Genomic DNA, 26,877 nt, shown 5'->3' with positions numbered 1-26,877 from the left:
CAGGTAAACAGGTGCAACTTATGTAGGAGAATTTGTTTCATCTCTGTGTACCACCTGAGGCCAGTCACTTCACTGGGGATATGGAAGGGTTTACAGCCACTTTAAGGTTAGCTCTCCAAAGATAGATTTGTAATTATTAGTGATTACGACTTTATTAAAGCTTAGTGATTTTAGTTATTTTCTAGACGTTTGCTGAACATTCGCTGCTAATCAGACTGTAAGAGCTACAAACGGCAACCAATCCAAAAGCAGATTCTGCCAGCTCTGAGTATGTTCTAATGAAAGTCTAATTCTGATTGGTTGGTATGCTGGTATTAAATAAGCCCATATGTGTTTCTGTTTTCCAGTGGAAGTGTACAACTGTGCATCTGAGACCACCGACTGCTCCCTGTGCCGCGGACGCACCGATCTGGGGCACCTGTGCACTTGGAGTGAGAGCAGCGCCTCCTGCAGGCTGAAAAGTGAATCACTTCCTGTTCAGGGTACTTGCCCTGCCCCTGAGATCTGGAAGGTATATTATTTTAGAATTTGGTTTATCCTAATCTGTTTATTTTTCTTTTCTTTCTTTCTTTCTTCCTCTCTTCTTTTCTTTTTCTCTTTCTTTCTTTCTCTTTCTTTTCTTTCTTTCTTCACTTTTCTTTCTCTTTCTTTTCTTTCTTTCTTCACTTATCTTTCTCTTACTTTTCTTTCTTTCTTCACTTTTCTTTCTCTTTCTTTTCTTTTTTTCTTCACTTTTCTTTCTCTTTCTTTTCTTCTTTCTTCACTTTTCTTTCTTTCTTTCTTCCTCTCTTATTTTCTTTTCTTTTTCTTTCTTCACTTTTCTTTCTTTCTTTCTTCCTCTCTTCTTTTCTTTCTTTCTTTCTTTTCTTTTTCTTTCTTTCTTTTTTTTCTCTTCTTTCTTTCTTTGTCTTTCTTTCCTTTCTTTCTTCACTTTTCTTTCTCTTACTTTTCTTTCTTTCTTCACTTTTCTTTCTCTTTCTTTTCTTTCTTTCTTCACTTTTCTTTCTTTCTTTCTCTCTTCTTTTCTTTTTCTTTCTTTTTTTTTTCTCTCTTCCTTCTTTCTTTCTCTTTCTTTCTTTCTTTCTTTCTTTCGTTCGTTCGTTCGTTCGTTCTTTCATTCTTTCTTTCTTCTCTTCATTCGCTTTTCTTTCTCTCTTTCTTTCTTCTCTGCGTTCACTTTTCTTTTCTTCTCTTTTTCTTTTTCTCTTTCTTTCTTTCTTTCTTTCTTTCTTTCTTTCTTTCTTTCTTTCTTTCTTTCTTTCTTCCTCTCTTCTTTTCTTTTTCTCTTTCTTTCTTTCTCTTTCTTTCTTCACTTTTCTTCCTCTTACTTTTCTTTCTTTCTTCACTTTTCTTTCTTTCTTTCTCTCTACTTTTCTTTTCTTTTCTTTTTCTCTTTCTTTCTCTATTCTTTTCTTTTTCTCTTTCTTTCTCTCTTCTTTTCTTTTTCTCTTTCTTTCTTTCTTTCTCTTTCTTTTTTTTCTCTTTCTTTCTTTCTTTCTTTCTCTTTCTTTTCTTTCTTCACTTTTCTTTCTTTTTTTCGTTCTTTCTTTCTTCTCTTCATTCGCTTTTCTTTCTCTCTTTCTTTTTATTCTGCATTCACTTTTCTTTTCTTTCTCTCTTTTTTTCTTTATTTCTTTCTTCTCGGCGTTCACTTTTCTTTTCTTCTCTTTCTCTTTCTTTCTTTCTTTTTTTTCTTTTCTTCTCTTTCTCTTTCTTTCTTTCTTTCTTTCTTTTCTTTCTCTGTCTCTTTCTTTCTTTCTCTCTCTCTCGCCTGGTAAAGGTAGCGGCAGCGGAAGGGACCCCTTTCCGCCGCCTGTAGAAGTAAGCCTTGGCTTTATAGCCCCTATGACAGCTTTTACTTTGAAAGGAATCACCGGCTGAAATAAATGATATCTCTGTCATCGCTGCAGCGATTACTGAGATCTCACCCTTCCTATCCAGCGTTGTAGAGATACGCGGCTGGATGGGAAGTGGTTATTAATCCCCCGGTTCCCATCTGTGCGGGTGGTGCCGCTGCAGACCTGCCGCACCACCTGCACAGAGAATTGCGGACCTGCCGACCAGTGCGATTAGTTCTAATGGCACGCCACCCGCACTGGAAAACGCAACTGTACTGGGGTCTAAGGTTCCCGTGCGGGCTGCATTTTCAGAAGAAGTGCAGAGACTTCTTCCCTGTCACGGGGCACGGGAGTCCATTCAAATGAGTGGGTTCTCCTGCCCGTGCAAAATGCAGCCCGCACAGCCGCATATATGTGAACCGGGGGTAAAGTATAAACTGTAGTTTGTCGCAGATTTGATTTTTCAGATTTTTGCGTCTCTCCCCTCAGATAGAGCCGGTGAGCGGACCTTTGCATGGCGGCACTTTGCTTACAATCCTCGGACGCAATCTGGGCAGCCGCTATAGTGACATCGCGGACAAAGTGGCGATCGGAGACGTTCCCTGTACGCCCATCGCAGACAGATACCTGGTGTCACAAGAGTGAGTTTTGCTTGCAAATTATTATGAATTTTAATGAAATTGCTGCATAACTAAATATTTTTAAGAAACAGATTATTTTCTTCAGAGCGGGTTCTCTGTTTTCTAGTATTTGGAGCAATTCGCTTGCCGCAAGCAGGAAATCAGAAATTTCATATTAAACTTTCTTCTGTTGAATCACCGAACTAGCAATCAACCGTGTTTGAAAATCTTTCTGTAACCGGCTTCCACTCGCCCAACGAATAAAATTCAAAATCATTCAAAGTCATCCACAACTCTGCCCCCGGCTACATCACCAATCTGGTCTCAAAATATCAACCAAACCGCAGTCTTCATTCCTCCCAAGACCTTCTGCTCTCTAGTTCCCGTGTCACCTCTTCCCATGCTCACCTCCAGGACTTTTCCCAAGCTTCTCCCATCCTATGGAACTCCCTACCCCAATCTGTCTGGCTATCTCCTAATCTATCCACCTTTAGACAATCCCTGAAAACCTTTCCCTGCTTCTAACTAGTAAACTGCCATTGTTTCCGCCATCAGCCCATCCCCCACAGCTGTTACCTTTTGTATCACTCAACCCTTCCTCTTAGATTGTAAGAACGAGCCGGGCCCTCTGTTTCCTCTTGTACCAAATTGTATTGTAACTGTAATGACTGCCTTCATTTTGTAAAGCTCTGCGCACACTGTTGGCGCCATATAACTCCTGTATAATAATAATTTGACCTTGCTGTCCTTTAAATTAACCCTTCAAATCTGTTTTGCTTTCTTTTCCAAGGATCGTCTGTGTGACAGGGATGTCTGCTCGTGAGCTGAGCGATTGGGTGACCCTGGATATTAATGGGGGGGGACACTCAAAAGAGAAATATTCCTTTATGGTAAGGGCTTGCTGGGACAGGTAATTGGGCTGGTTTACTAAAAGAGTTGACAATCTTTACACACTGGGAGTAGAAAAGGTCCCAATGTTACACATTACCCAATGTCTGGTTGAAAAAAGACACAAGACCATTCAGATCAAGTAATGTGTGAAAAAGTAATGCCCCATCATTGGTGTCTGAGGAACTGTGCCCCATCATTGGTGTCAGTGGGAGGAATTGTAACCCATTATTGGTATCAGTGGGAGGAATAGTGCCCCATCATTGGTATCAGTGGGAGGAATAGTGCCCCATCATTGGTATCAGTGGGAGGAATTGTAACCCATTATTGGTATCAGTGGGAGGAATAGTGCCCCATCATTGGTGTCAGTGGGAGGAATTGTAACCCATTATTGGTATCAGTGGGAGGAATAGTGCCCCATCATTGGTGTCAGTGGGAGGAATAGTGCCCCATCATTGGTGTCAGTAGGAGGAATAGTGCCCCATCATTGGTGTCAGTGGGAGGAATAGTGCCCCATCATTGGTGTCAGTGGCAGGAATAGTGCCCCATCATTGGTGTCAGTGGGAGGAATAGTGTCCCATCATTGGTATCAGTGGGAGGAATAGTGCTCCATCATTGGTATCAGTGGGAGGAATAGTGTCCCATCATTGGTGTCAGTGGGAGGAATAGTGCCCCATCATTGGTGTCAGTAGGAGGAATAGTGCCCCATCATTGGTGTCAGTGGGAGGAATAGTGCCCCATCATTGGTGTCAGTGGCAGGAATAGTGCCCCATCATTGGTGTCAGTGGGAGGAATAGTGTCCCATCATTGGTATCAGTGGGAGGAATAGTGCTCCATCATTGGTATCAGTGGGAGGAATAGTGTTCCATCATTGGTGTCAGTGGGAGGAATAGTGCTCCATCATTGGTGTCAGTGGGAGGAATAGTGCCCCATCATTGGTGTCAGTGGGAGGAATTGTGCCCCATCTTTGGTGTTAGTGGAAGGAATTGTGGCCCTTTGTTGGTGACAGTGGGAGGAATTTGAATCCATCATTAGTGTTATTGGGAGGAATTGTAACCCATCTTTGGTTTTATTGGAAGGAATTGTGCCCCATCAATGGTGTCAGTGGGAGGAATTGTGCCCCATCTTTGGTTTTAGTGAGATGAATTGTGCCCCATCATTGGTAACAGTAGGAGGAATAGTGCCCCATCATTGGTGTCAGTGGGAAGAATAGTGCCCCATCATTGGTATCAGTGGAAGGAATAGTGCCCCATCATTGGTAACAGTAGGAGGAATAGTGCCCGATCATTGGTGTCAGTGGGAGGAATAGTGCCCCATCATTGGTGTCAGTGGGAGGAATAGTGCCCCATCATTAGTGTCAGTGGGAGGAATAGTGCCCCATCATTGGTAACAGTAGGAGGAATAGTACCCCATCATTGGCTTCAGTGGGAGGAATAGTACCCCATCATTGGTGTCAGTGGGAGGAATATTGCCCCATTGGTGTCAGTTGGAGGATTAGTGCCCCATCGTTGGTGTCAGTGGGAGGAATTGTGCCCCATCTTTGGTGTTAGTGAGAGGAATTGTAACCCATTGTTGGTGTTATTGGGAGGAATTGTAACCCATCTTTGGTGGTAGCAGGAGGAATTGTGCCCAATCATTGGTGTCAGTGGGCCCCTTTGTTAGTGTCTTTGGTAGAAATTGTGCCTCATTGTTGATGTCAGTGGGGGGAATTATGCCCCATTGGTGGTGTCAGTGAATTAAATATTCCCCAAGGGCTAGATAAAAGCAAGCAAAGGGCCACATCATTAATGTGTGATAGAGCACCTCCTTCTTGCCCCCCAGACAGCTTCCTCTTTTACAGTCCCTTTCTTACACCCCTATGAACTGGGAATCTTCTGTGGTTATTGTTTGGTGTCTCATTGCACTGTAATCCCACTCAGGTTCCAAAGATCTATTCCATGTTCCCAAGTCTTGGCCCAAAAGCTGGAGGAACCAAAGTTACTATTTCCGGGAACCAGCTTGACATCGGCGGAGATGTGCGCGTCCTGTTTGATGACACCTTGGAATGCAGAGACCTTGTGTGAGCTGCCATATCAACCTTTTTTGTTTCATCCAGCAATCTCTTATTTGAAACTCTCAGATCTTCTTCCAGTCTTTCTGTTGTATACATTCCTGTCTTAGTAAATCATTTCTATGTCTCTCTCTCTCTCTTCTTCTTCTCCTTTTACATCTCTTTGTTATGTCCTCCCAGACGCACAGAGAACATCATCCGTTGCACCGTTCCAGCGATGGGCTCCCTTCCCAACATGAATGTCACGGTTTGTGTCCAGTTCGAAAGAAGCTCTTGTCTAGATGGGAATTTTACTTTCCAATACAAAGAGAACCCAGTGATCAAAAACATGGAGCCCAGAAGCAGCCACATGAGGTGGGTATTCGGATGTATTTTGCTGGCCGGCAACTGAAGCTTCTAAGCCCTATAGGGGTCTAATATATGACCAAAGGTACATGGAGACGCCTCCAAATAAATGAGTCCTGGTGTCTCCATGACGGGTATTCTTAATGCTGGAGCATAGAAAGACTGAAACCTTCCACTCTCATCCAGGATTCTGAGGAATCATAGAGTTCCTCCAACGGTTGCCAGTCGTTTCTTGAGCCGTGGCTGATTGACCCACATTTGATGGTGCCTGCAGATCCAACACAACTTGGAGGATCAGTGGCATGGCATCAAGGATTTTTTTTTTTGCTATCTGCAAGGGTGGCATTCTGACCACCACTGTAAGATAGGCATTCTTCTCACTGACCACCAATTAATTATTTTTTCAGGGGTTCCCTAAGACCTGAAAATTATTTTAAGGGTTCCTCTAGGCCAGGGGTGGGCAAACTTTTTGACTTGAGGGCTGCAATGGGTTCATATATTGGACCCGGGGGCCGGACCAAGAGTAGATGAATGATGTGTATGTGTCATCCATAGTAAGCATAGTAATATTCCCCCATAGTAAGCATAGTAATTAATCCCCCATATAGTAATTCATCCCCCATATAGTAATTCATCCCCCATAGTAATTCATCCCCCATATAGTAATTCATCCCTCATATAGTAATACATCCCCCATATAGTAATTCATCCCCCCTATAGTAATTCATCCCCCATATAGTAATTCATCCCCCATAGTAATTCATCCCCCATAGTAATTAATCCCCCATATAGTAATTCATCCCCCATAGTAATTCATCCCCCCTATAGTAATTAATCCCCCATATAGTAATTCATCCCCCATATAGTACTTCATCCCCCATATAGTAATTCATCCCCCATAGTAATTCATCCCCCATAGTAATTCATCCCCCATATAGTAATACATCCCCCATAGTAATTCATCCCCCATAGTAATTCATCCCCCATATAGTAATTCATCCCCCATAGTAATTAATCCCCCATATAGTAATTCATCCCCCATAGTAATTCATCCCCCCTATAGTAATTCATCCCCCATAGTAATTAATCCCCCATATAGTAATTCATCCTACATAGTAATTCATCCCCCATAGTAATTCATCCCCCATATAGTAATTCATCCCCCATATAGTAATTCATCCCCCATAGTAATTCATCCCCCATATAGTAATACATCCCCCATAGTAATTCATCCCCCATAGTAATTCATCCCCCATATAGTAATTCATCCCCCATATAGTAATTCATCCCCCATAGTAATTCATCCCCCATATAGTAATTCATCCCCCATAGTAATTCATCCCCCATATAGTAATTCATCCACCATAGTAATTCATCCCCCATATAGTAATTCATCCCCCCTATAGTAATTCATCCCCCATATAGTAATTCATCCCCCATATAGTAATTCATCCCCCATAGTAATTCATCCCCCATATAGTAATTCATCCCCCATAGTAATTCATTCCCCATATTAATTCATCCCTCATATAGTATTTCATCCCCCACAGTACTATTCCCCCCCCAAGTAGTAAGCCAAGTCCCCCCCCGTGTCAATTCACTTACCTTTGCTCCGCGCGTTCCTCTCGCCGTGTTCCCGCGCCGTTCTGGTCTTCAGGGCGGACTGTGAGAGGAGCCTAGCTCCCCTCACGTTCGTCACGCTGCCCCGCCTACACACATCCTGACAGCCACATCCGCGGGCCGGATTAAAAGGTCCGCCGGGCCGTATACGGCCCGCAGGCTGTAGTTTGCCCATTGCTGGTCTAGGCTAAGCAACGTTGAGAAAGATTGTTTTAGACAAATCTGTGCTTCAAACCTTGAAGCAACAGTTTGGGAAACAGGTGTGGCCTGCACAGATCCCTGACCTCAACCCTACTGAACACCTTTAAAATGAATGGGAACCCCAACTGTGAGCCAGATCTTGTCATCCAACATCAGTTCCTGACCACGGAAATGTCCATGAATTCCCACAGACACTCCAAAATCTTGTGAAAAGCCTTCCCGGAAGAGAGAGGAGGCTTCTTCAAACACAAAGCAGGGGCCACCTTCATGTTATTGTCTATGGTTTTGGAATGGGATGTCCAACAAACTCATATAGGTGTGATGGTCAGATGTCCACAGATTTTTGGTCATGCAGTGCAAGTAAAGTCCGGGTAAATATTAAATAATAAATTGCAGAGTTGCTGTATATGAAAGCATTGATGGAAATCTGTACTGAAAAATATTGTAGGTTTCTACAGCCTGCTGGATCACTGGTGAGGCTGGTCACCACGGAGGCCAAGCACAGAGCATTTGATGTGTTTTCTTCTTTGTAGTGGAGGTCGAATCATCACTCTTACTGGAGAACGATTCAGCCTAGTTCAAGACGTGAAGATAAAGATTAAAAACCATAATGGAGGACAAATGGTAAATATTACCTTAGGATATATTGTTAAAGTGGACCTGTCAGTAATTTTGCTGCTTGAATGCATTCTTAACATGTAACAATATACAGCAGTGGTCTCCAAACTGCAAACCAAGGGCTAAATGTGGCCCTTTACTTGCCATTTTCCAGCCCTTGGGGCACTATTCCTCCCACTGACACCGATGATGGGCCACTATTCCTCCCACTAATACCAATGATGGGGCACTATTCCTCCCACTGACACCGATGATGGGCCACTATTCCTCCCACTAATACCAATGATGGGGCACTATTCCTCCCACTGACACCGATGATGGGCCACTATTCCTCCCACTAATACCAATGATGGGGCACTATTCCTCCCACTGACACCAATGATGGGGCACTATTCCTCCCACTGACACCAATGTTGGGGCACTATTCCTCCCACTGACACCAATGATGGGACACTATTCCTCCCACTGATACCAATGATGGGACACTATTCCTCCCACTGACACCAATGATGGGGCACTATTCTTCCCACTGACACCAATGATGGGGCACTATTTCTCCCACTAATACCAATGATGGGGCACTATTCCACCCACTGACACCAATGATGGGGCACTATTCCTTCCACTGATACCAATGATGGGGCACTATTCCTCCCACTGACACCAATGATGGGACACTATTCCTTCCACTGACACCAATGATGGGGCACTATTCCTTCCACCGACACCAATGATGGGGCACTATTCCTTCCACCGACACCAATGATGAGGCACTATTCTTCCCACTGACACCAATGATGGGGCACTATTTCTCCCACTAATACCAATGATGGGGCACTATTCCTCCCACTGACACCAATGATGGGGCACTATTCCTTCCACTGATACCAATGATGGGGCACTATTCCTCCCACTGATACCAATGATGGGGCACTATTCCTCCCACTGATACCAATGATGGGGCACTATTCCTGCCACTGATACCAATGATGGGGCACTATTCCTCCCACTGACACCAATGATGGGGCACCAATCCTCCCACTAATACCAATGATGGGGCACTATTCCTCCCACTGACACCAATGATGGGGCACTATTCCTCCCACTGACACCAATGATGGGGCACTATTCCTCCCACTGATACCAATGATGGGGCACTATTCCTCCCACTGATACCAATGATGGGGCACTATTCCTCCCACTGATACCAATGATGGGGCACTATTCCTCCCACTGATACCAATGATGGGGCACTATTCCTCCCACTGATACCAATGATGGGGCACTATTCCTCCCACTGATACCAATGATGGGGCATTATTCCTCCCACTGACACCAATGATGGGGCACTATTCCCCCCACTAATACCAATGATGGGGCACTATTCCTCCCACTGACACCAATGATGGGGCACTATTCCTCCCACTGACACCAATGATGGGGCACTATTCCTCCCACTGATACCAATGATGGGGCACTATTCCCCCCACTAATACCAATGATGGGGCACTATTCCTCCCACTGATACCAATGATGGGGCACTATTCCCCCCACTAATACCAATGATGGGGCACTATTCCTCCCACTGATACCAATGATGGGGCACTATTCCTCCCACTGATACCAATGATGGGGCACTATTCCTCCCACTAATACCAATGATGGGGCACTATTCCTCCCACTGATACCAATGATGGGGCATTATTCCTCCCACTGACACCAATGATGGGGCACTATTCCCCCCACTAATACCAATGATGGGGCACTATTCCTCCCACTGACACCAATGATGGGGCACTATTCCTCCCACTGACACCAATGATGGGGCACTATTCCTCCCACTGATACCAATGATGGGGCACTATTCCCCCCACTAATACCAATGATGGGGCACTATTCCCCCCACTAATACCAATGATGGGGCACTATTCCTCCCACTGATACCAATGATGGGGCACTATTCCTCCCACTAATACCAATGATGGGGCACTATTCCTCCCACTGACACCAATGATGGGGCACTATTCCTTCCACTGACACCAATGATGGGGCACTATTCCTTCCACTGACACCAATGATGGGGCACTATTCCTCCCACTAATACCAATGATGGGGCACTATTCATCCCACTGATGCCAATGATGGGGCACTATTCCTCCCACTGATACCAATGATGGGGCACTATTCCTCCCACTGACACCAATGATGGGGCACTATTCCTCCCACTGACACCAATGATGGGGCACTATTCCTCCCACTAATACCAATGATGGGACACTATTCCTCCCACTAATACCAATGATGGTACACTATTCCTCCCACTGACACCAATGATGGGACACTATTCCTCCCACTGATACCAATGATGGGGCACTATTCCTCCCACTGATACCAATGATGGGGCACTATTCCTCCCACTGTCACCAATGATGGGGCACTATTCCTCCCACTGATACCAATGATGGGACACTATTCCTCCCACTGATACCAATGATGGGCACTATTCCTCCCACTAATACCAATTTTGGGGCACTATTCCTCCCACTGACACCAATGATGGGGCACTATTCCTCCCACTGATACCAATGATGGGGCACTATTCCTCCCACTGATACCAATGATGGGGCACTATTCCTCCCACTGATACCAATGATGGGGCACTATTCCTCCCACTAATACCAATGATGGGGCACTATTCTTCCCACTGACACCAATGATGGGGCACTATTCCTCCCACTGATACCAATGATGGGGCACTATTCCTCCCACTAATACCAATGATGGGGCACTATTCCTCCCACTGACACCAATGATGGGGCACTATTCCTTCCACTGACACCAATGATGGGGCACTATTCCTCCCACTAATACCAATGATGGGGCACTATTCCTCCCACTGACACCAATGATGGGGCACTATTCCTCCCACTGATACCAATGATGGGGCACTATTCCACCCACTGATACCAATGATGGGGCACTATTCCTCCCACTGATACCAATGATGGGGCACTATTCCTCCCACTGACACCAATGATGGGGCACTATTCCTCCCACTGACACCAATGATGGGGCACTATTCCTCCCACTAATACCAATGATGGGACACTATTCCTCCCACTGACACCAATGATGGGGCACTATTCCTCCCACTGACACCAATGATGGGGCACTATTCCTCCCACTGATACCAATGATGGGGAATTATTCCTCCCACTGACACCAATGATGGGACACTATTCCTCCCACTGACACCAATGATGGGGCACTATTCCTCCCACTGACACCAATGATGGGGCACTATTCCTCCCACTGACACCAATGATGGGGCACTATTCCTCCCACTGACACCAATGATGGGGCACTATTCCTCCCACTGACACCAATGATGGGGCACTATTCCTCCCACTGACACCAATGATGGGGCACTATTCCTCCCACTAATACCAATGATGGGACATTGGTTCTATCCACTGACAACGGGTCATTTTCTTCTCCCACTGGCCAAAGTCCGGCCCCCCTAAAGTGTGAAGGACAATAAACTGTTCCTTTGTTTGGAAAGATTGGAGACTCCTGATATACAGCAATCCTCATGACAGGCAATCTAAACCCGACCCAATCAAAAAGCTTGACTTTAGACCAGTTTAAGAGTTTTTGTTTAAATTTGATGGTCATCTACACGTCAGGAGGTGCTCTCATGGTTGTCATTTTGACTTTACTTTTAGAACTGCACTGTTATGAGTGACACGGTGATCACCTGCCCATCCCCCACTGCCCCCAACACCACGCAGGAGAAAAAAAACATCAGTGTCTCCTTCTACGTCAACGGTGTCTATGATCTGTCCAACGAGGAACTCAGAGATGACCAATCAGAGACGGGATCCAGCAAGTTCAGCCTGGAATATCAACCCAACCCCTTGTTCTTCACCGCCCAGAGGGAGAAGCTGATCAAACACCATGTTGGAGAACCCCTGACTTTGGTCATACATGTGAGCAGGGATTTTTTTTTTCTCAGAGAATAGGTGCATGAACTCCCCCTTTTCTGAATCACCCCTTGTCTCCGCCCCCTACCTACCTCTGAGCACCGCCCCTTGGTTCCATCCCCTACTCACCTCCCAGTACTGCCCATTGTAGAGAATACAAAACCAGGTATCATATTGTCGTGCTAAGTAATTGTAATGGAATTTTTTAATGATTACAAGAAAAGCAGTAAAATAGATCCCCCAGCAACAATAGATCCCCCAAGAAGAATAGACCCCCCCAGCAACAATAGATCCCACCAGTAACAATAGGTCTTCCCACAAAAATAGACCCTCCAGTAACACTAGACCCCCAGTAAAAATAGATCCGCACAGGACAATAGACCCCAAGCATCAGTAGATACCCCACAACACTATCCCCCCAGCAACAAAAGATCCCCGACAACAATAGACCCCTCCAGCATCAATGATACCCCTGCAACAAAATACCAGCTCAGCAATAGATTCACTCCAGCAATGATAGACCCGCAGCAGCAACAACAGATCTCCCAGCAGCCAGCATCAACAGACCTCTCCCTCAACATTAGATCCATCCCAGCAACAATTGCCCCCCACCCCAGCAATTATAGACCCCCCAGCAGCAACAACAGATCTCCCAGGAGCCAGCATCAACATACCCCTCCCTCAACATTAGATCCATCCCAGCAATAATATACCCTCAGCAACAACAACAGATCTCCCAGCAGCCAGCATCAACAGACCTATCCCTCAACATTAGATCCATCCAAGCAACAATTGCCCACCCCAGCAGTTATAGACCCCCAGCAGCAACAACAGATCTCCCAGCAGCCAGCATCAACATACCCCTGTCTCAACATTAGATCCATCCCAGCAACAATTGCCCCTCCCCCCACCCCAGCAATTATAGACCCCCAGCAGCAACAACAGATCTCCCAGCAACCAGCATCAACATACCCCTGTCTCAACATTAGATCCATCCCAGCAACAATTGTTCCCCCACCCATCAATATTAGACCCCCAGCAGCAACAACAGATCTCCCAGCAGCTAGCATCAACATACCCCTGTCTCAACATTAGATCCATCCCAGCAACAATTGCTCCCCTACCCATCAATAATAGACCCCCAGCAGCAACAACAGATCTCCCAGCAGCCAGCATCAACATACCCCTGTCTCAACATTAGATCCATCCCAGCAACAATTGCTCCCCACCCATCAATAATAGACCCCCAGCAGCAACAACAGATCTCCCAGCAGCTAGCATCAACATACCCCTGTCTCAACATTAGATCCATCCCAGCAACAATTGCTCCCCTACCCATCAATAATAGACCCCCAGCAGCAACAACAGATCTCCCAGCAGCCAGCATCAACATACCCCTGTCTCAACATTAGATCCATCCCAGCAACAATTGCTCCCCACCCATCAATAATAGACCCCCAGCAGCAACAACAGATCTCCCAGCAGCCAGCATCAACAGACCTCTCCCTCAACATTAGATCAATCCAAGCAACAATTGCCCCCCCCCACCCCAGCAACAATAGACCCCCACCAGCAACAGTAGACCTCCCGAGCGACAATAAATCCCCCAGCAGCCATCATTAACCACTTCCCGACCGGCCGTTGCATATAAACGACCGGACGGTGGCAGTGCAGGGTCGGGTGGCCGTCTATAAACAGCCTCCCCGCACCCTGCTTGTGCGCGCTCCCTGGGAGCGCACAGCACCGCGATCCGGTGCCCGCTGTGTCCTCCGGACACAGTGAAACACCGATCGTCGGACGGGACCTCTGTACGAGGTCCCGATCATGTGATCACTGATTGGCCAATCAGTGATCACATGCAAAGTAGTAAGCAAGATGTCACTTGTGACATCATTGCTTACTACGTGTGAAATCTGTGAATGATCACAGAGGTCACATGGTACAAGGCTATTTACAACATGCTTGTACCATGTGACAAGCTGTGACCAATCACAGCTCAGTCAGTACTTCTCAATGAGTGCATGAATGCAGACAGAGAGAAAGAGAAATGATTGCTTTTACATCCTATATGGGTGTAAAAGCAATCAGTGTAAAAAAAAAAAAAAATCTTCATCACCCCCCACAAGTAGTACAGTGTCACCATGGTGACACTATACTGCTTGGGTGACAGTATGTAAAAAAAAAAAATAAAAAATAATATAAAAAAATAAAATAAAAATATAAAAAAAATGTTTAAAAATTATAATTTTTGTTATAAACTAATTTGGATTTTTTTTTTTTTTTTACTAAAAAGATAACGGAATAAATTTTGGGAAAGATTTATGATGAAATATTATTTATTTGCAAAATTTTATTAAAAAAAACACTTTTTTTCAAAATTTTTGGACTTTTTCATTTACATAGCAAAAAAAATAAAAATCCCAGCGGTGAATAAATACCACCAAAATAAAGCTTTATCTGTCTCAAAAAAAATGGTAAAAAATTCAATTGGGCACAGCGTTTCATGATTGCGTAATTGTCATTCAAAGTGTGACAGCGCTGAAAGCTGAAAATTGCCCTGGTCAGGAAGGGGGTGAAAGTGTCCGGACAGGAAGGGGTTAATAGACCCTCCAAAACAATCCAGCACTCCTTGCCCTTACATACATTCAGTGCTGGAGGTGCCAAAACTACTCTCCCCCAGCTGAAAAATGCCCTGCATGGGGGAGGAGCTCAGTGATGACTCTTCACCCGCTGTATTCTGGGTAAGAGGGTAACGAGCAGCAAACGGCTTAATTCGCTCCTAACGGTTATTATATCTCTTCCCAGAAAGAACATGACGACCTGGGCCTGAGGGAGGATGAGTACCAAGTCAAGGTCGGCCATACTCCATGCGATCTGATAGTTTTCAATGACAAAGTCATCCACTGCACCATCAACGGGTCCTTAGACTCATCAGAGCGCTACCAACCTGTCACCGTAAGTAGTTTTTGGAGAGTATTTTGGAAACTTTTGCTACCTTCTCAATTCATCTGCCATGAAATCAGAATGATTCAGGATCCATATTCTCATCTACACCCATTCCAAACAACAGCGAGCAGAAGGTTCAAGTCCCAACATCTTGTTGGTCTGGGTCTCAGGTTAGAGGTTGTGTTTCTACTGTTCTTTTTAAAAAAAGAAGATATAAATAAATGCAGCATTCATGAATACATTTATATATTTATTTCAGGTACTTATATAGCGCCATCAATGTACGCAGCACTTTACATATATATTGTACATTCACATCAGTCCCTAACCCTCAAGGGGCGTACAATCTAAGGTCCCTAACCCTCAAGGGGCGTACAATCTAAGGTCCCTAACCCTCAAGGGGCATACAATCTAAGGTCCCTAACCCTCAAGGGGCGTACAATCTAAGGTCCCTAACCCTCAAGAAGCGTACAATCTAAGGTCCCTGACCCTCAAAGGGCGTACAATCTAAGGTCCCTAACCCTCAAGGGGCGTACAATCTTAGGTCCCTAACCCTCAAGGGGCGTACAATCTAAGGTCCCTAACCCTCAAGGGGCGTACAATCTAAGGTCCCTAACCCTCAAGGGGTGTACAATCTAAGGTCCCTAACCCTCAAGGGGTGTACAATCTAAGGTCCCTGACCCTCAAGGGGTGTACAATCTAAGGTCCATAATCCTCAAGGGGTGTACAATCTAAGGTCCCCGACCCTCAAGGGGCGTACAATCTAAGGTCCCTAACCCTCAAGGGGCGTACAATCTAAGGTCCCTAACCCTCAAGGGGCGTACAATCTAAGGTCCCTAACCCTCAAGGGGCGTACAATCTAAGGTCCCTAACCCTCAAGGGGCGTACAATCTAAGGTCCCTAACCCTCAAGGTGCGTACAATCTAAGGTCCCTAACCCTCAAGGGGTGTACAATCTAAGGTCCCTAACCCTCAAGGGGCGTACAATCTAAGGTCCCTAACCCTCAAGGGGCGTACAATCTAAGGTCCCTAACCCTCAAGGGGCGTACAATCTAAGGTCCCTAACCCTCAAGGGGCGTAAAATCTAAGGGCCCTGACCCTCAAGGGGTGTACAATCTAAGATCCCTAACCCTCAAGGGGCGTACAATCTAAGGTCCCTAACCCTCAAGGGGCGTACAATCTAAGGTCCCTAACCCTCAAGGGGCGTACAATCTAAGGTCCCTAACTCCCATTCATACATACACATACTAGGGACAATTTAGACAGGATCCAATTCACCTACCAGCATGTCTTTGGAGTGTGGGAGGAAACTGGAGTACCCGGAGGAAACCCACGCAGGCACAGGGAGAACATGCAAACTCCAGGCAGGAGGTGCTGTGGCTGGGATTTGAACCAACGCCTCCTAGTACTACCAGGTGGAAGTGCTAATCATTTAGCCACTGTGCTACCCTCAGCATAGAACGTGCTTTTCTTTTTCTAATGTAGCTAATGCAATGACTTGAGTTTAACTTGGTATCAGCCTTTTCCAGCTCCTGTGTAGCAGAGCTTAGACTGGGAAGGGGCTAAACAGCACTAGGAGCCAGTCAGTTGTGCCAACAATGCGCATGCTGATAGGAGGGCAGAGTTCTAGAGAAATGAGCTTTTCAGTTTGCTGCTTCTTTTGTCAATGTCCAGTCACAGTCTGAGGGAGGGACAGGCTCATAAGGTGTTCCTTAAAATACTCTCACTTCCATTTTTATTAAGGTGTTTGTTCCCGAGGGTATTATTTAGTGATGCACCGATGCCCGCCGAAAATGATGGATAAAAAAAAGTTGCTGATAATGATATTCGGCTTCAACACCAAATTGCGTCCTATTGACTTCAACGCAAAATCGGGTCCCATTGGCTTCAAATCAAAATCTCGTCCTATTGACTTCAATGCAAAAGCGCCCCCCTATTGACTTCAATGCAAAAACGTGTACCATTTACCTCAATGCTAAAGCGCCCCCCTATTGACTTCAATGCAAAAACGTGTCGCATTGATTTCAAAGCAAAATCACATCCCATTGACTTCAATGCAAAAGCGCCCCCTATTTACTTCAATGCAAAATCGCGTCCAAATGACTTCAATGCAAAATCACATCCTATTGACTTCAATGCAAAAAGCCCCCTGTTGACTTCAATGAAAATATTGTATATATATCTCATTGTAATTTCTGTCCAATTTGTATGTGTTATTTTCAATATAATTATTTTACGTTACTATATTGTATTTTTTTTTAATTCATATTAATTTTAATTCATGAGAATAATTAAAAAGTAAAATCTAACACAATTATATATAAAAAATGTATTTTTTTAAACAAGTGTCCATTTTATTTTTGGTGTTTTCTGTGCACCACTAGTAGGATTTTGTCCTATGTGCTGCCTAAGGCTAGCTTTGAGGTCAGACAAGGTGCCCCTCCTCCCTCCACGGCCACCCGACAGCACAGCTGGCAAGGAGATGGGCTGGTTTGACAGGTGGCACTCGGTCTCCAAGCACCTGCCCGCTTGCCTGGTTAGCTGACAAGCCCCCATCCCCCCACCATTCTCACATGACGCTTGTTTCGCACAAGTGGTTGGTAATGGAGAAAAGTGCCACCTTGCTAGCTGTGCTATCTGACGGCCATGGAGTCCCATCCCTGGTGTCTCTGTCACCTGATCTTCATCCTCCAGCTCTGGGCCAGGGATTTGCAGCCCTCAATCTTCTCAATGTGTCTCTTCTTTATGAAGGCGACTGTTAGGCTCCAGTCACTGAGCTCAGTGTCTTCTGCCTGGACATTAGGAGATCATGGGGCCCCTTGTGTCCCCACACAAAGCCCACTTACGTATTGCACTGCCACCTCTCCTCTGCCAAGGTATCTCCAGTGTCCCCAACCCTTGGTTTCTTTCCCCCATCTTCCCAAAGTGTCCCATCCTCTCACCGGTGGCGTCCCTGGTGTCTCTGTCTCTGTCACCTGATCTTCATCCTCCAGCTCTGGGCCAGGGATTTGCAGCCCTCAATCTTCTCAATGTGTCTCTTCTTCATGAAGGCGACTGTTAGGCTCCAGTCACTGAGCTCAGTGTCTTCTGCCTGGACATTAGGAGATCATGGGGCCCCTTGTGTCCCCACACAAAGCCCACTTACGTATTGCACTGCCACCTCTCCTCTGCCAAGGTATCTCCAGTGTCCCCAACCCCTGGTTTCTCTCCCCTCTCTCCCCAAAGAGTCCCATCCTCTCACCGGTGGCGTCCCCGGCATCTCTGGTGTCTCTGTCACCTGATCTTCATCCTCCAGCTCTGGGCCAGGGATTTGCAGCCCTCAATCTTCTCAATGTGTCTCTTCTTCATGAAGGTGATTGGTAGGCTCCAGTCACTGAGCTCAGTGTCCTCTGCCTGGGGAGTCCTGCCTGCGCAATAGGAGATCATGGGGTCCCTTGTGTCCCCACACAAAGCCCACCTACGTATTGCACTGCCACCTCTCCTCTGCCAAGGTATCTCCAGTGACCCAACCCCTGGCTTCTCTCCACCCTCTTCCCAAAGTGTCCCATTCTCTCTCCTGTGGCGTCTCTGGTGTCTCTGTCTCCTGATCTTCATCCTCCAGCTCTGGGCCAGGGATTTGCAGCCCTCAATCTTCTCAATGTGTCTCTTCTTCATGAAGGTGATTGGTAGGCTCCAGTCACTGAGCTCAGTGTCCTCTGCCTGGGGAGTCCTGCCTGCGCAATAGGAGATCATGGGGTCCCTTGTGTCCCCACACAAAGCCCACCTACGTATTGCACTGCCACCTCTCCTCTGCCAAGGTATCTCCAGTGACCCAACCCCTGGCTTCTCTCCACCCTCTTCCCAAAGTGTCCCATTCTCTCTCCTGTGGCGTCTCTGGTGTCTCTGTCTCCTGATCTTCATCCTCCAGCTCTGGGCCAGGGATTTGCAGCCCTCAACCTTCTCAATGTGTCTCTTCTTCATGAAGGCGACTGGTAGGCTCCAGTCACTGAGCTCAGTGTCCTCCACCCTGGGGAGTCCTGCCAGCCCCAGGCTCTGCAGCTCCATCTCAGCCCGACCACTGCGCCGCCTCTTCTCTATGGGTGCCACCATATTGGCTGCTGTAGTCATGCACTGCACGGATGGATCCTCTGGGAGACCAAAAGGGGCATATTCACGATAGGGTGAGGAGGGAGGAGTGGAGCTGAGGAGAACATAGACTGTCCAGAAAGGTGGAGACTTAAAGCTTGCGACCCAGTAAAGGTACCAGAAGCCTCTCATAGGGCCACCCATTGGCCCCAGGCCCTCTGGCAGTTCCTGATTGGTCAGTCGGTTCTTGTAGAACACAAAATTAACAATCTTCTTTACCTGAATCAGGTCTCCTGCCCTGCCAACTAGGGCTGTGCTATGTGGCAGTCAACATTTTCAAGACTTGGTGGACAGAAATCCTTTGGCATGTAAAACAGCTTCCATATATGTGTTCATATGTGAGTGTATTCACCTGTTTGCCTGAAATTCAGAGTTAGCCTATCCTAAAAACAAGTAATGTGCAACTGCAAAAGCACCGGTGGTGGCCATTGGCCATCTTAAGACAACAGGCATCCCGAATCTTTGTTCTTGTTGCCATTGCTGGAGCTCCACAGCCCATTGCTGCCTTTTCCTCAATGCCAACAGATTCCATAATCTTGTTCCCTTTTCCTTGTGGAAAAGGTTACAGCAGCTGTTGGGTCACACGGAGACGTTCCATTTTCTATGAACAATGTTTTGTTTGATAAGCATTCCAGATACTGAGAAGTCATCACTGTTATCTAACAAAGCACCACATGGCCTGATATTTTCCTGACCCTGACAAGGCAAGGGCCAAGTGTGTCACATGTCTTGGAAAACGGTTGGGCTGCCTTTGGCCACCCATAGATTTCATTTTTTCTCCATGTCATAAAACTATTGTGTTTTGGAAAGAGCCCAAGCCAAAAACACCAAGCAAGTATTGTGCATCGGTGTAGACAAAGAGCCTTCAGCCATGGAACGACCATCGCAAGACCCACGAAGCCTATCGTTGAGGTTTCTCCCGCGCTGTCAAGAATAGAATATCTCAGTGTCGATGGACTGACAAGGCTTTTGTCTTTGGATGACCTAAAGCTGTACAGCAGACGTCTGGTGATAGAAGAGAGTCACATGATGGCAGCAAGTGACCTCTAGGATTCAATGGAGAGGGCAGAGATATGAATATCCCTTGTTCTGCTTTCTTGGCTGGGTTTTCACTGAGGCCAGCAACATTTTCCTACAGCTAAATAAAGTGTCCAGATGGTTTTACTACAATAGCAGAAACCCCCTACAATACCGACGTGCCAGGCAGACCGGGAAAGAAATGGAGGACTTTCCTGATATGACTCAAATAAAAGCTAATGAAAGAGAAAGAAATATATTTTGTATAAGAAAGATTTACATTTTTACAGGCCTACTGTGTTGGTGCCTCTTAACCCAAGAAGAAAAATGTCATGTATTGCAGCTTACCGGACCTAGATGGGTGGCTGAATTCATTTTCTTTTTTTTTTTTTTTTTTAGGCCAAATACATTTCCACCACAGAAAAATGTGTTGATCCTGTCAGATATCCAGGGTCCTTGTAACTTCCTGTGGGCTCGACTGAAATTTCAAACATCACCTTTCCCAGTTCTCTTCCATGAACTGCAGATGGACTCCCCTTTGTGTATCGGAGATAGGGAAAAAAAGCAGATGTTCTGAAGTTCTAATGCTTCCTGTCCTAGGGTGACAGTGCTTCTCCTCCATAGAAACAGTACAATGAGTAACTGCTGTCTCCCTAGGACAGGAAATGTGCTGCTGGCAGGATCACCAGGTTTGATAGTCAAGTGATCGATGTCTGTCTTGTCTTTTTGAGTAGGGTGGACACAACAGTCCTATGGGTCTTAGAAATGGCCCTGGAGAGAAGTAATGACAGGGCCAGTAGTGGGTGCATTGCATTTTTCATGTACGCTCTCCCCCATTGGGCCCAACCTGTGGTGTAAGGGCCACGTGCAGACCGTTGATATTTATTGTGTTGCCTTCTGACTTGTACGGTCCTCAGACCCCAATACCAATGAAGGCAAAGGGTCTACAGCTCAGGAGAGAAGTGATGATAGGGCCAGCAGTGGGTGCAACACATGGTTTGTAAAATGACTGTGATGCTAGTGATATCTAACAGTCTTTGGCTGTCTCCTGTAGCATTTCTGCAGTCCCCAACCATACCTGTAGCACACACACAGTCTCTGATTATCTCTTAAAGGGTGACCACAGTCTCTGATCACCTCATGAAGCATGTCCACAGTCTCCACTCATCTCTTGAAGGATGACCTAGTCTCTGGGCATCTCTTGAAGGATGTGCACAGTCTCTCCTGAAAGATCTCCACAATCTCTGATCACTTCCTGAAGGGTGTCCACAATTTTTGATCACCTCCTGAAGGGTGATTACAGTCTCTGATCATCTTCTGAAAAATGTCCGCTGTCTCTGATGATCCTTTGAAGGATGTCCACTGTTTATTATCATCTCCTGAAGGATGTCCACAGTCTCTGTTCATCTCCTGAAGTATGTCCACACTCTCTGTTCATCTCCTGAAGTATGTCCACAGTCTCTGATCATCTCCTGAAGGATGTCCACTGTCTCTGGTCATCTCCTGAAGGATGTCCACTGTCTCTGGTCATCTCCTGAAGGATGTCCACTGTCTCTGGTCATCTCCTGAAGGATGTCCACTGTCTCTGGTCATCTTATGAAGGATGTCCACTGTCTCTGATCATCTCCTGAAGGATGTCCACTGTCTCTGATCATCTCCTGAAGGATGTCCACTGTCTCTGACCATCTCCTGAAGAATGTCCACTGTCTCTGATCATCTCCTAAAGGATGTCCACTGTCTCTGATCATCTCCTGAAGGATGTCCACTGTCTCTGACCATCTCCTGAAGGATGTCCACTGTCTCTGATCATCTCCTGAAGGATGTCCACTGTCTCTGATCATCTCCTGAAGGATGTCCACTGCCTCTGATAATCTCCTGAAGGATGCCTACAATCTCATGAAGAATGTCCACAGTCTCTGATCATCTCCTGAAGGATGTCCACTGTCTCTGATCATCTCCTGAAGGATTTCCACTGTCTCTGATCATCTTTTGAAGGATTTCCACTGTCTCTGATCATCTCCTGAAGGATGTCCACTGTCTCTGATCATCTTCTGAAGGATGTCCGCTGTCTCTGATCATCTCCTGAAGGATGTCCACTGCCTCTGATAATCTCCTGAAGGATGCCTACAATCTCATGAAGAATGTCCACAGTCTCTGATCATCTCCTGAAGGATGTCCACTGTCTCTGATCATCTCCTGAAGGATTTCCACTGTCTCTGATCATCTCCTGAAGGATGTCCACTGTCTCTGATCATCTTCTGAAGGATGTCCGCTGTCTCTGATCATCTCCTGAAGGATGTCCACTGCCTCTGATAATCTCCTAAAGGTTGTCCATAGTTCCTGTTCATCTCCTGAAGGATGCCTACAATCTCATGAAGAATGTCCACAGTCTCTGATCATCTCCTAAAGAATTTCCACAATCTGATCATCTCCTGAAGGATGTCCACAGTTCCCGATCATCTCCTAAAGGATATCCACAATCTCCTGAAAAATGTCCACAGTCTCTGATCATCTTCTGAAGGATGTCCACAGTTCCTGATCATCTCCTGAAGGACGTCCATAGTTTCTGATCGTCCCGTGAGGGATGTTCAGAGTCTCTGACAGCTTTTTGTATCATTGAATATATTCTATGTCATGCTGAACTCTTTGGCGATGTCAGGAGCTGGCGTTGATCACCACTCCTGTATCCCATTATAGATTGTGGACCAGGTCTTCATTCACCCTCCATGTGGACAAAGAACTGTTCCTCCTGACGCTGCTTTCCAACATCCTAATTTTCATTCCAGAAACATATATTTCATTCCTTTCAGTCTCTGTGCTGATCTTTTTCAAAATCACATCCATACCGTTTCCTCCAGATTGTAAGTGACACATTTTCCACATCTGCAATCAAAGTGCCAGTGTCAGGTTGTCATCTGCATCTGCAAGTGTCACTTCACATTCCAATGCAAGCGTCGTTATCATCTGCCTGCAGCTCAGGCTCATCATAGTTGGATATATTTGGATCGCTCCGTCTACACTAATGATTTGACGGCTTTTTTTTCTCTCCACAGGTACAAGTCGGTAAATACAACCAGACCATCACCATGCTTCATCTGGCCGGCATAGACACCTCAATCATTGTGTCTGTCATTATCTGTAGCATATTGTTGCTTCTGTCTGTGGTGGGTAAGTGTGTGCCTTAAATTGTCCAACTAAAGTGGGGTGGGGGCTGAATTCATTTTATTATAACGATTGACCAGACTTGATTGCATTGTGCCAGAAGCGCTCATTAGATTGTCTTCTCTCCCAGCACTCTTTGTCTTTTGCACCAAGAGCCGACGAGCCGAGCGTTATTGGCAGAAAACGCTCGTACAGATGGAAGAGATGGAGTCCCAGATCCGGGAAGAAATTAGAAGAGGTAATTGGGTGGCATTTGGGATTCCGACATTTTAGGCTGGCCATGCACTATACAATTTTCTTTCCAGTTTCTGCCCAATTTCCTTTAGATTTACCTTCAACTATGTAGTGCAAGGGCCGGCCTACTTGGATACAACTGAAAATGTTCTATAGGTTTGACCTCATATTATATGGTTTTTGGTAAGTCTAAACCAAAAATCTCAAGAAAATTGTATAATGTATGGCCAGCCTTAGGCCGGCCATACACTATACAATTTTCTGTCAAATTTCTGCCCAATTTCCTTTAGATTTACCTTATGCAGGCCATAGACGGGTCGAAAACCATCAGCTTAAAAAAAACGGCCGACGTTACCACCAATGGTAAAAAAAATCGGCCGATTTTCGTCCCGTCTACGGCCGGCATTTAATTACTTCTGTCCCTGCAGAGAGCTCCGCTATTATATTTGACATGAAAAAGTCTTGCGGTTGCAACAATGTATCTATTTGTATCCATTTCGGATACAGATGTTTTTATTCGGATAAAAATGGATACATTGTTGCAACCGCAAGACTTTTCATGTCAAATATAATAGCGGACTGGAATTCTTCTTCTTTTTCTTCTTCTTTTTCTTCTTTTTCTTCTTCTTCTTTTTCTTCTTCTTTTTCTTCTTCTTCTTCTTCTTCTTCTTTTTCTTCTTCTTCTTCTTCTTCTTCTTTTTCTTCTTCTTATTTTTCTTTTTCTTCTTATTTTTCTTCTTCTTCTTTTTCTTCTTCTTGCAGGTCACGGCCCATGCGCAGATTTTTTATCAGTAAAACGATCGGCTGATTTGCCCATCATTGCTGGGAAAATCGGCCGATCGTCAAAATGGCCCGCAAATTTTCCAACTTGACCGATAAAAAAAGTGCCAAACCCTGAAAAACAGCCAACCAATTAACCCACTAACAGTGCGATTATCAGCCGATTTTGTTTGGCCGAAAAATCGGCTGATTTTCGACCCGTCTATGGCCTGCATTAGTCTTAAGCCGGCCATAGATGGATCAAATCTTGGCTGGTTCAGCAGGGACCGGGTAATTGTACTGAAGTCGATCCATCAACCGACTTCAGTACAGCCAGCTGCTCGGATTTTTTGCATGCAACTACTGCTGGCAGCTATAGCCGCTAGCAGTAATCATTGTGTTCTGCCGTCAGGGAGGACTCCCCGCACCCAACCCCCCCCCCCCCCCCCCGACCAGCAGAACACAATAGCACAGCAGGAGGATTCCCCCGTCAACACTGACCTGTGGTTGCAGGAAAGAAGATTGCATCATCTATGGTTTCCCTTCGTTTTTTGTGTTTTTCTTTTTACTACAAGCACTGACAGAGTCTCTTTTGTCTCCGGTTGTAGGATTCGCCGAGTTGCAGACAGATATGACGGATCTGACCAAAGAGCTGAACCGCAGCCAGGGAATACCATTCCTGGAGTACAAGCATTTTGTGACCCGCACCTTCTTCCCAAAGGTATCCGACCCCCATCTGTGGCTTGGGTTTATAAATACGTGATCAGTAACTGATACGAAGTGACTATTCTGTAGCGGATCTACAAAGACAAAATCCTATATACTAGGAAGGGATCCATTAAAGTGTTACTAAACCCCCAGCAGTACAATCAGTCTGTAGATGCAGTAAAGCATGCTTGTTGTACTCACTGTGGAACCTAAGGGGTTAATCCTCTGCATTGTGTAAAAAGGATGCTTGATCCTGTCTTCTCTGATCCTCCCCTTCTTCCACTGTCCCCCATTTCATCTCCTGATAGAACAGATAGAATAGAATAGCCTCGGGGACACTTTGCACATGCTCAGTTTGGTGTGTATTGCTAGAGAGTTTTTTCTTTTTTTTGGGAAGGTGCATGTGATTAGCACAGGACCAATCAGCACTGTCCAGAAAGAGGTCAGGGATTCTGCATCCTCCTAGAGCAGAATGAAAACTCCTCCTACATGCTTTAACCAGTGCTCTGCTGCTGGACACTGAAGTCACAAAACTGCTCTAACTGCTGATGAGAAAAGGTATTTAGTAGTTTATATTTACTAAAACATTTGCCCTTCCGTGTTCTGTGTACTGTGGGAGACCAGATATAGTGAATGCAGGGTCCTGGGAGACCAAAAATAGTGAATGCAGGGTCCAGAGAGACCAGATATAGTGAAAGCAGGGTCCAGGAAGAGCGGATATAGTGAATGCGGGGTCCGGGGAGACCGGATATAGTGAATGCAGGGTCCGGGGAGAGCGAATATAGTGAATGCAGGGTCCGGGGAGAGCGGATATAGTGAAAGCAGGGTCCAGGAAGAGCGGATATAGTGAATGCGGGGTCCTGGGAGAGCGGATATAGTGAATGCAGGGTCTGAGGAGACCAGATATAGTGAATGCGGGGTCCGGGGAGAGCGGATATAGTGAATGCGGGGTCCGGGGAGAGCGGATATAGTGAATGCGGGGTCCGGGGAGAGCGGATATAGTGAATGCGGGGTCCGGGGAGAGCGGATATAGGGAATGCAGGGTCCGGGGAGAGCGGATATAGTGAATGCAGGGTCTGAGGAGACCAGATACAGTGAATGCAGGGTCCGGGGAGACCGGATATAGTGAATGCAGGGTCCGGGGAGAGCAGATATAGTGAATGCAGGGTCCGGGGAGACCAGATATAGTGAATGCCGGGTCCGGGGAGACTAGATATAGTGAATGCGGGGTCCGGGGAGAGCGGATATAGTGAATGCAGGGTCAGGGGAGACCAGATATAGTGAATGCAGGGTCCGGGGAGAGCGGATATAGTGAATGCAGGGTCCGGGGAGAGCGGATATAGTGAATGCAGGGTCCGGGGAGAGCGGATATAGTGAATGCAGGGTCCAGGGAGAGCGGATATAGTGAATGCAGGGTCCGGGGAGAGCGGATATAGTGAATGCAGGGTCCGGGGAGAGTGGATATAGTGAATGCAGGGTCCGGGGAGAGCATATATAGTGAATGCGGGGTCCGGGGAGAGCGGATATAGTGAATGCGGGGTCCGGGGAGAGCGGATATAGTGAATGCGGAGTCCGGGGAGAGCGGATATAGTGAATGCAGGGTCCGGGGAGAGTGGATATAGTGAATGCAGGGTCCGGGGAGAGCATATATAGTGAATGCAGGGTCCGGGGAGAGTGGATATAGTGAATGCAGGGTCCGGGGAGAGCATATATAGTGAATGCAGGGTCCGGGGAGAGCATATATAGTGAATGCAGGGTCCGGGG

At 46.1% G+C, this 26,877-nt stretch overlaps 1 protein-coding gene across 1 annotated transcript in view; it reads left to right on the top strand.

The window, feature by feature from the left end:
* The window catches only part of PLXND1 (plexin D1), a gene marked incomplete at its 5' end in the record, with an annotated part of 120,189 nt that overhangs the window by 18,622 nt on the left and 74,690 nt on the right, over positions 1 to 26,877 (top strand). The window contains 11 exons of the mRNA XM_089663338.1: positions 348 to 511; positions 2,328 to 2,479; positions 3,249 to 3,348; positions 5,266 to 5,405; positions 5,577 to 5,750; positions 8,096 to 8,186; positions 11,906 to 12,169; positions 14,969 to 15,118; positions 23,304 to 23,418; positions 23,543 to 23,650; positions 25,014 to 25,126. Coding sequence (XP_089519464.1) covers positions 348 to 511; positions 2,328 to 2,479; positions 3,249 to 3,348; positions 5,266 to 5,405; positions 5,577 to 5,750; positions 8,096 to 8,186; positions 11,906 to 12,169; positions 14,969 to 15,118; positions 23,304 to 23,418; positions 23,543 to 23,650; positions 25,014 to 25,126 — 1,571 coding nt within the window. The remainder of the gene's footprint in view (positions 1 to 347; positions 512 to 2,327; positions 2,480 to 3,248; positions 3,349 to 5,265; positions 5,406 to 5,576; positions 5,751 to 8,095; positions 8,187 to 11,905; positions 12,170 to 14,968; positions 15,119 to 23,303; positions 23,419 to 23,542; positions 23,651 to 25,013; positions 25,127 to 26,877) is intronic.

This window comes from Staurois parvus, unplaced genomic scaffold, assembly GCF_062004578.1.
Source record: "Staurois parvus isolate SC_StPar_1 unplaced genomic scaffold, SC_StPar_1.0 ptg001670l, whole genome shotgun sequence".
NCBI lineage: Eukaryota > Metazoa > Chordata > Amphibia > Anura > Ranidae > Staurois > Staurois parvus.
The sequence above is the reverse complement of the archived record's forward strand: the minus strand, read 5'-3'. Positions and strand labels throughout refer to the sequence as shown.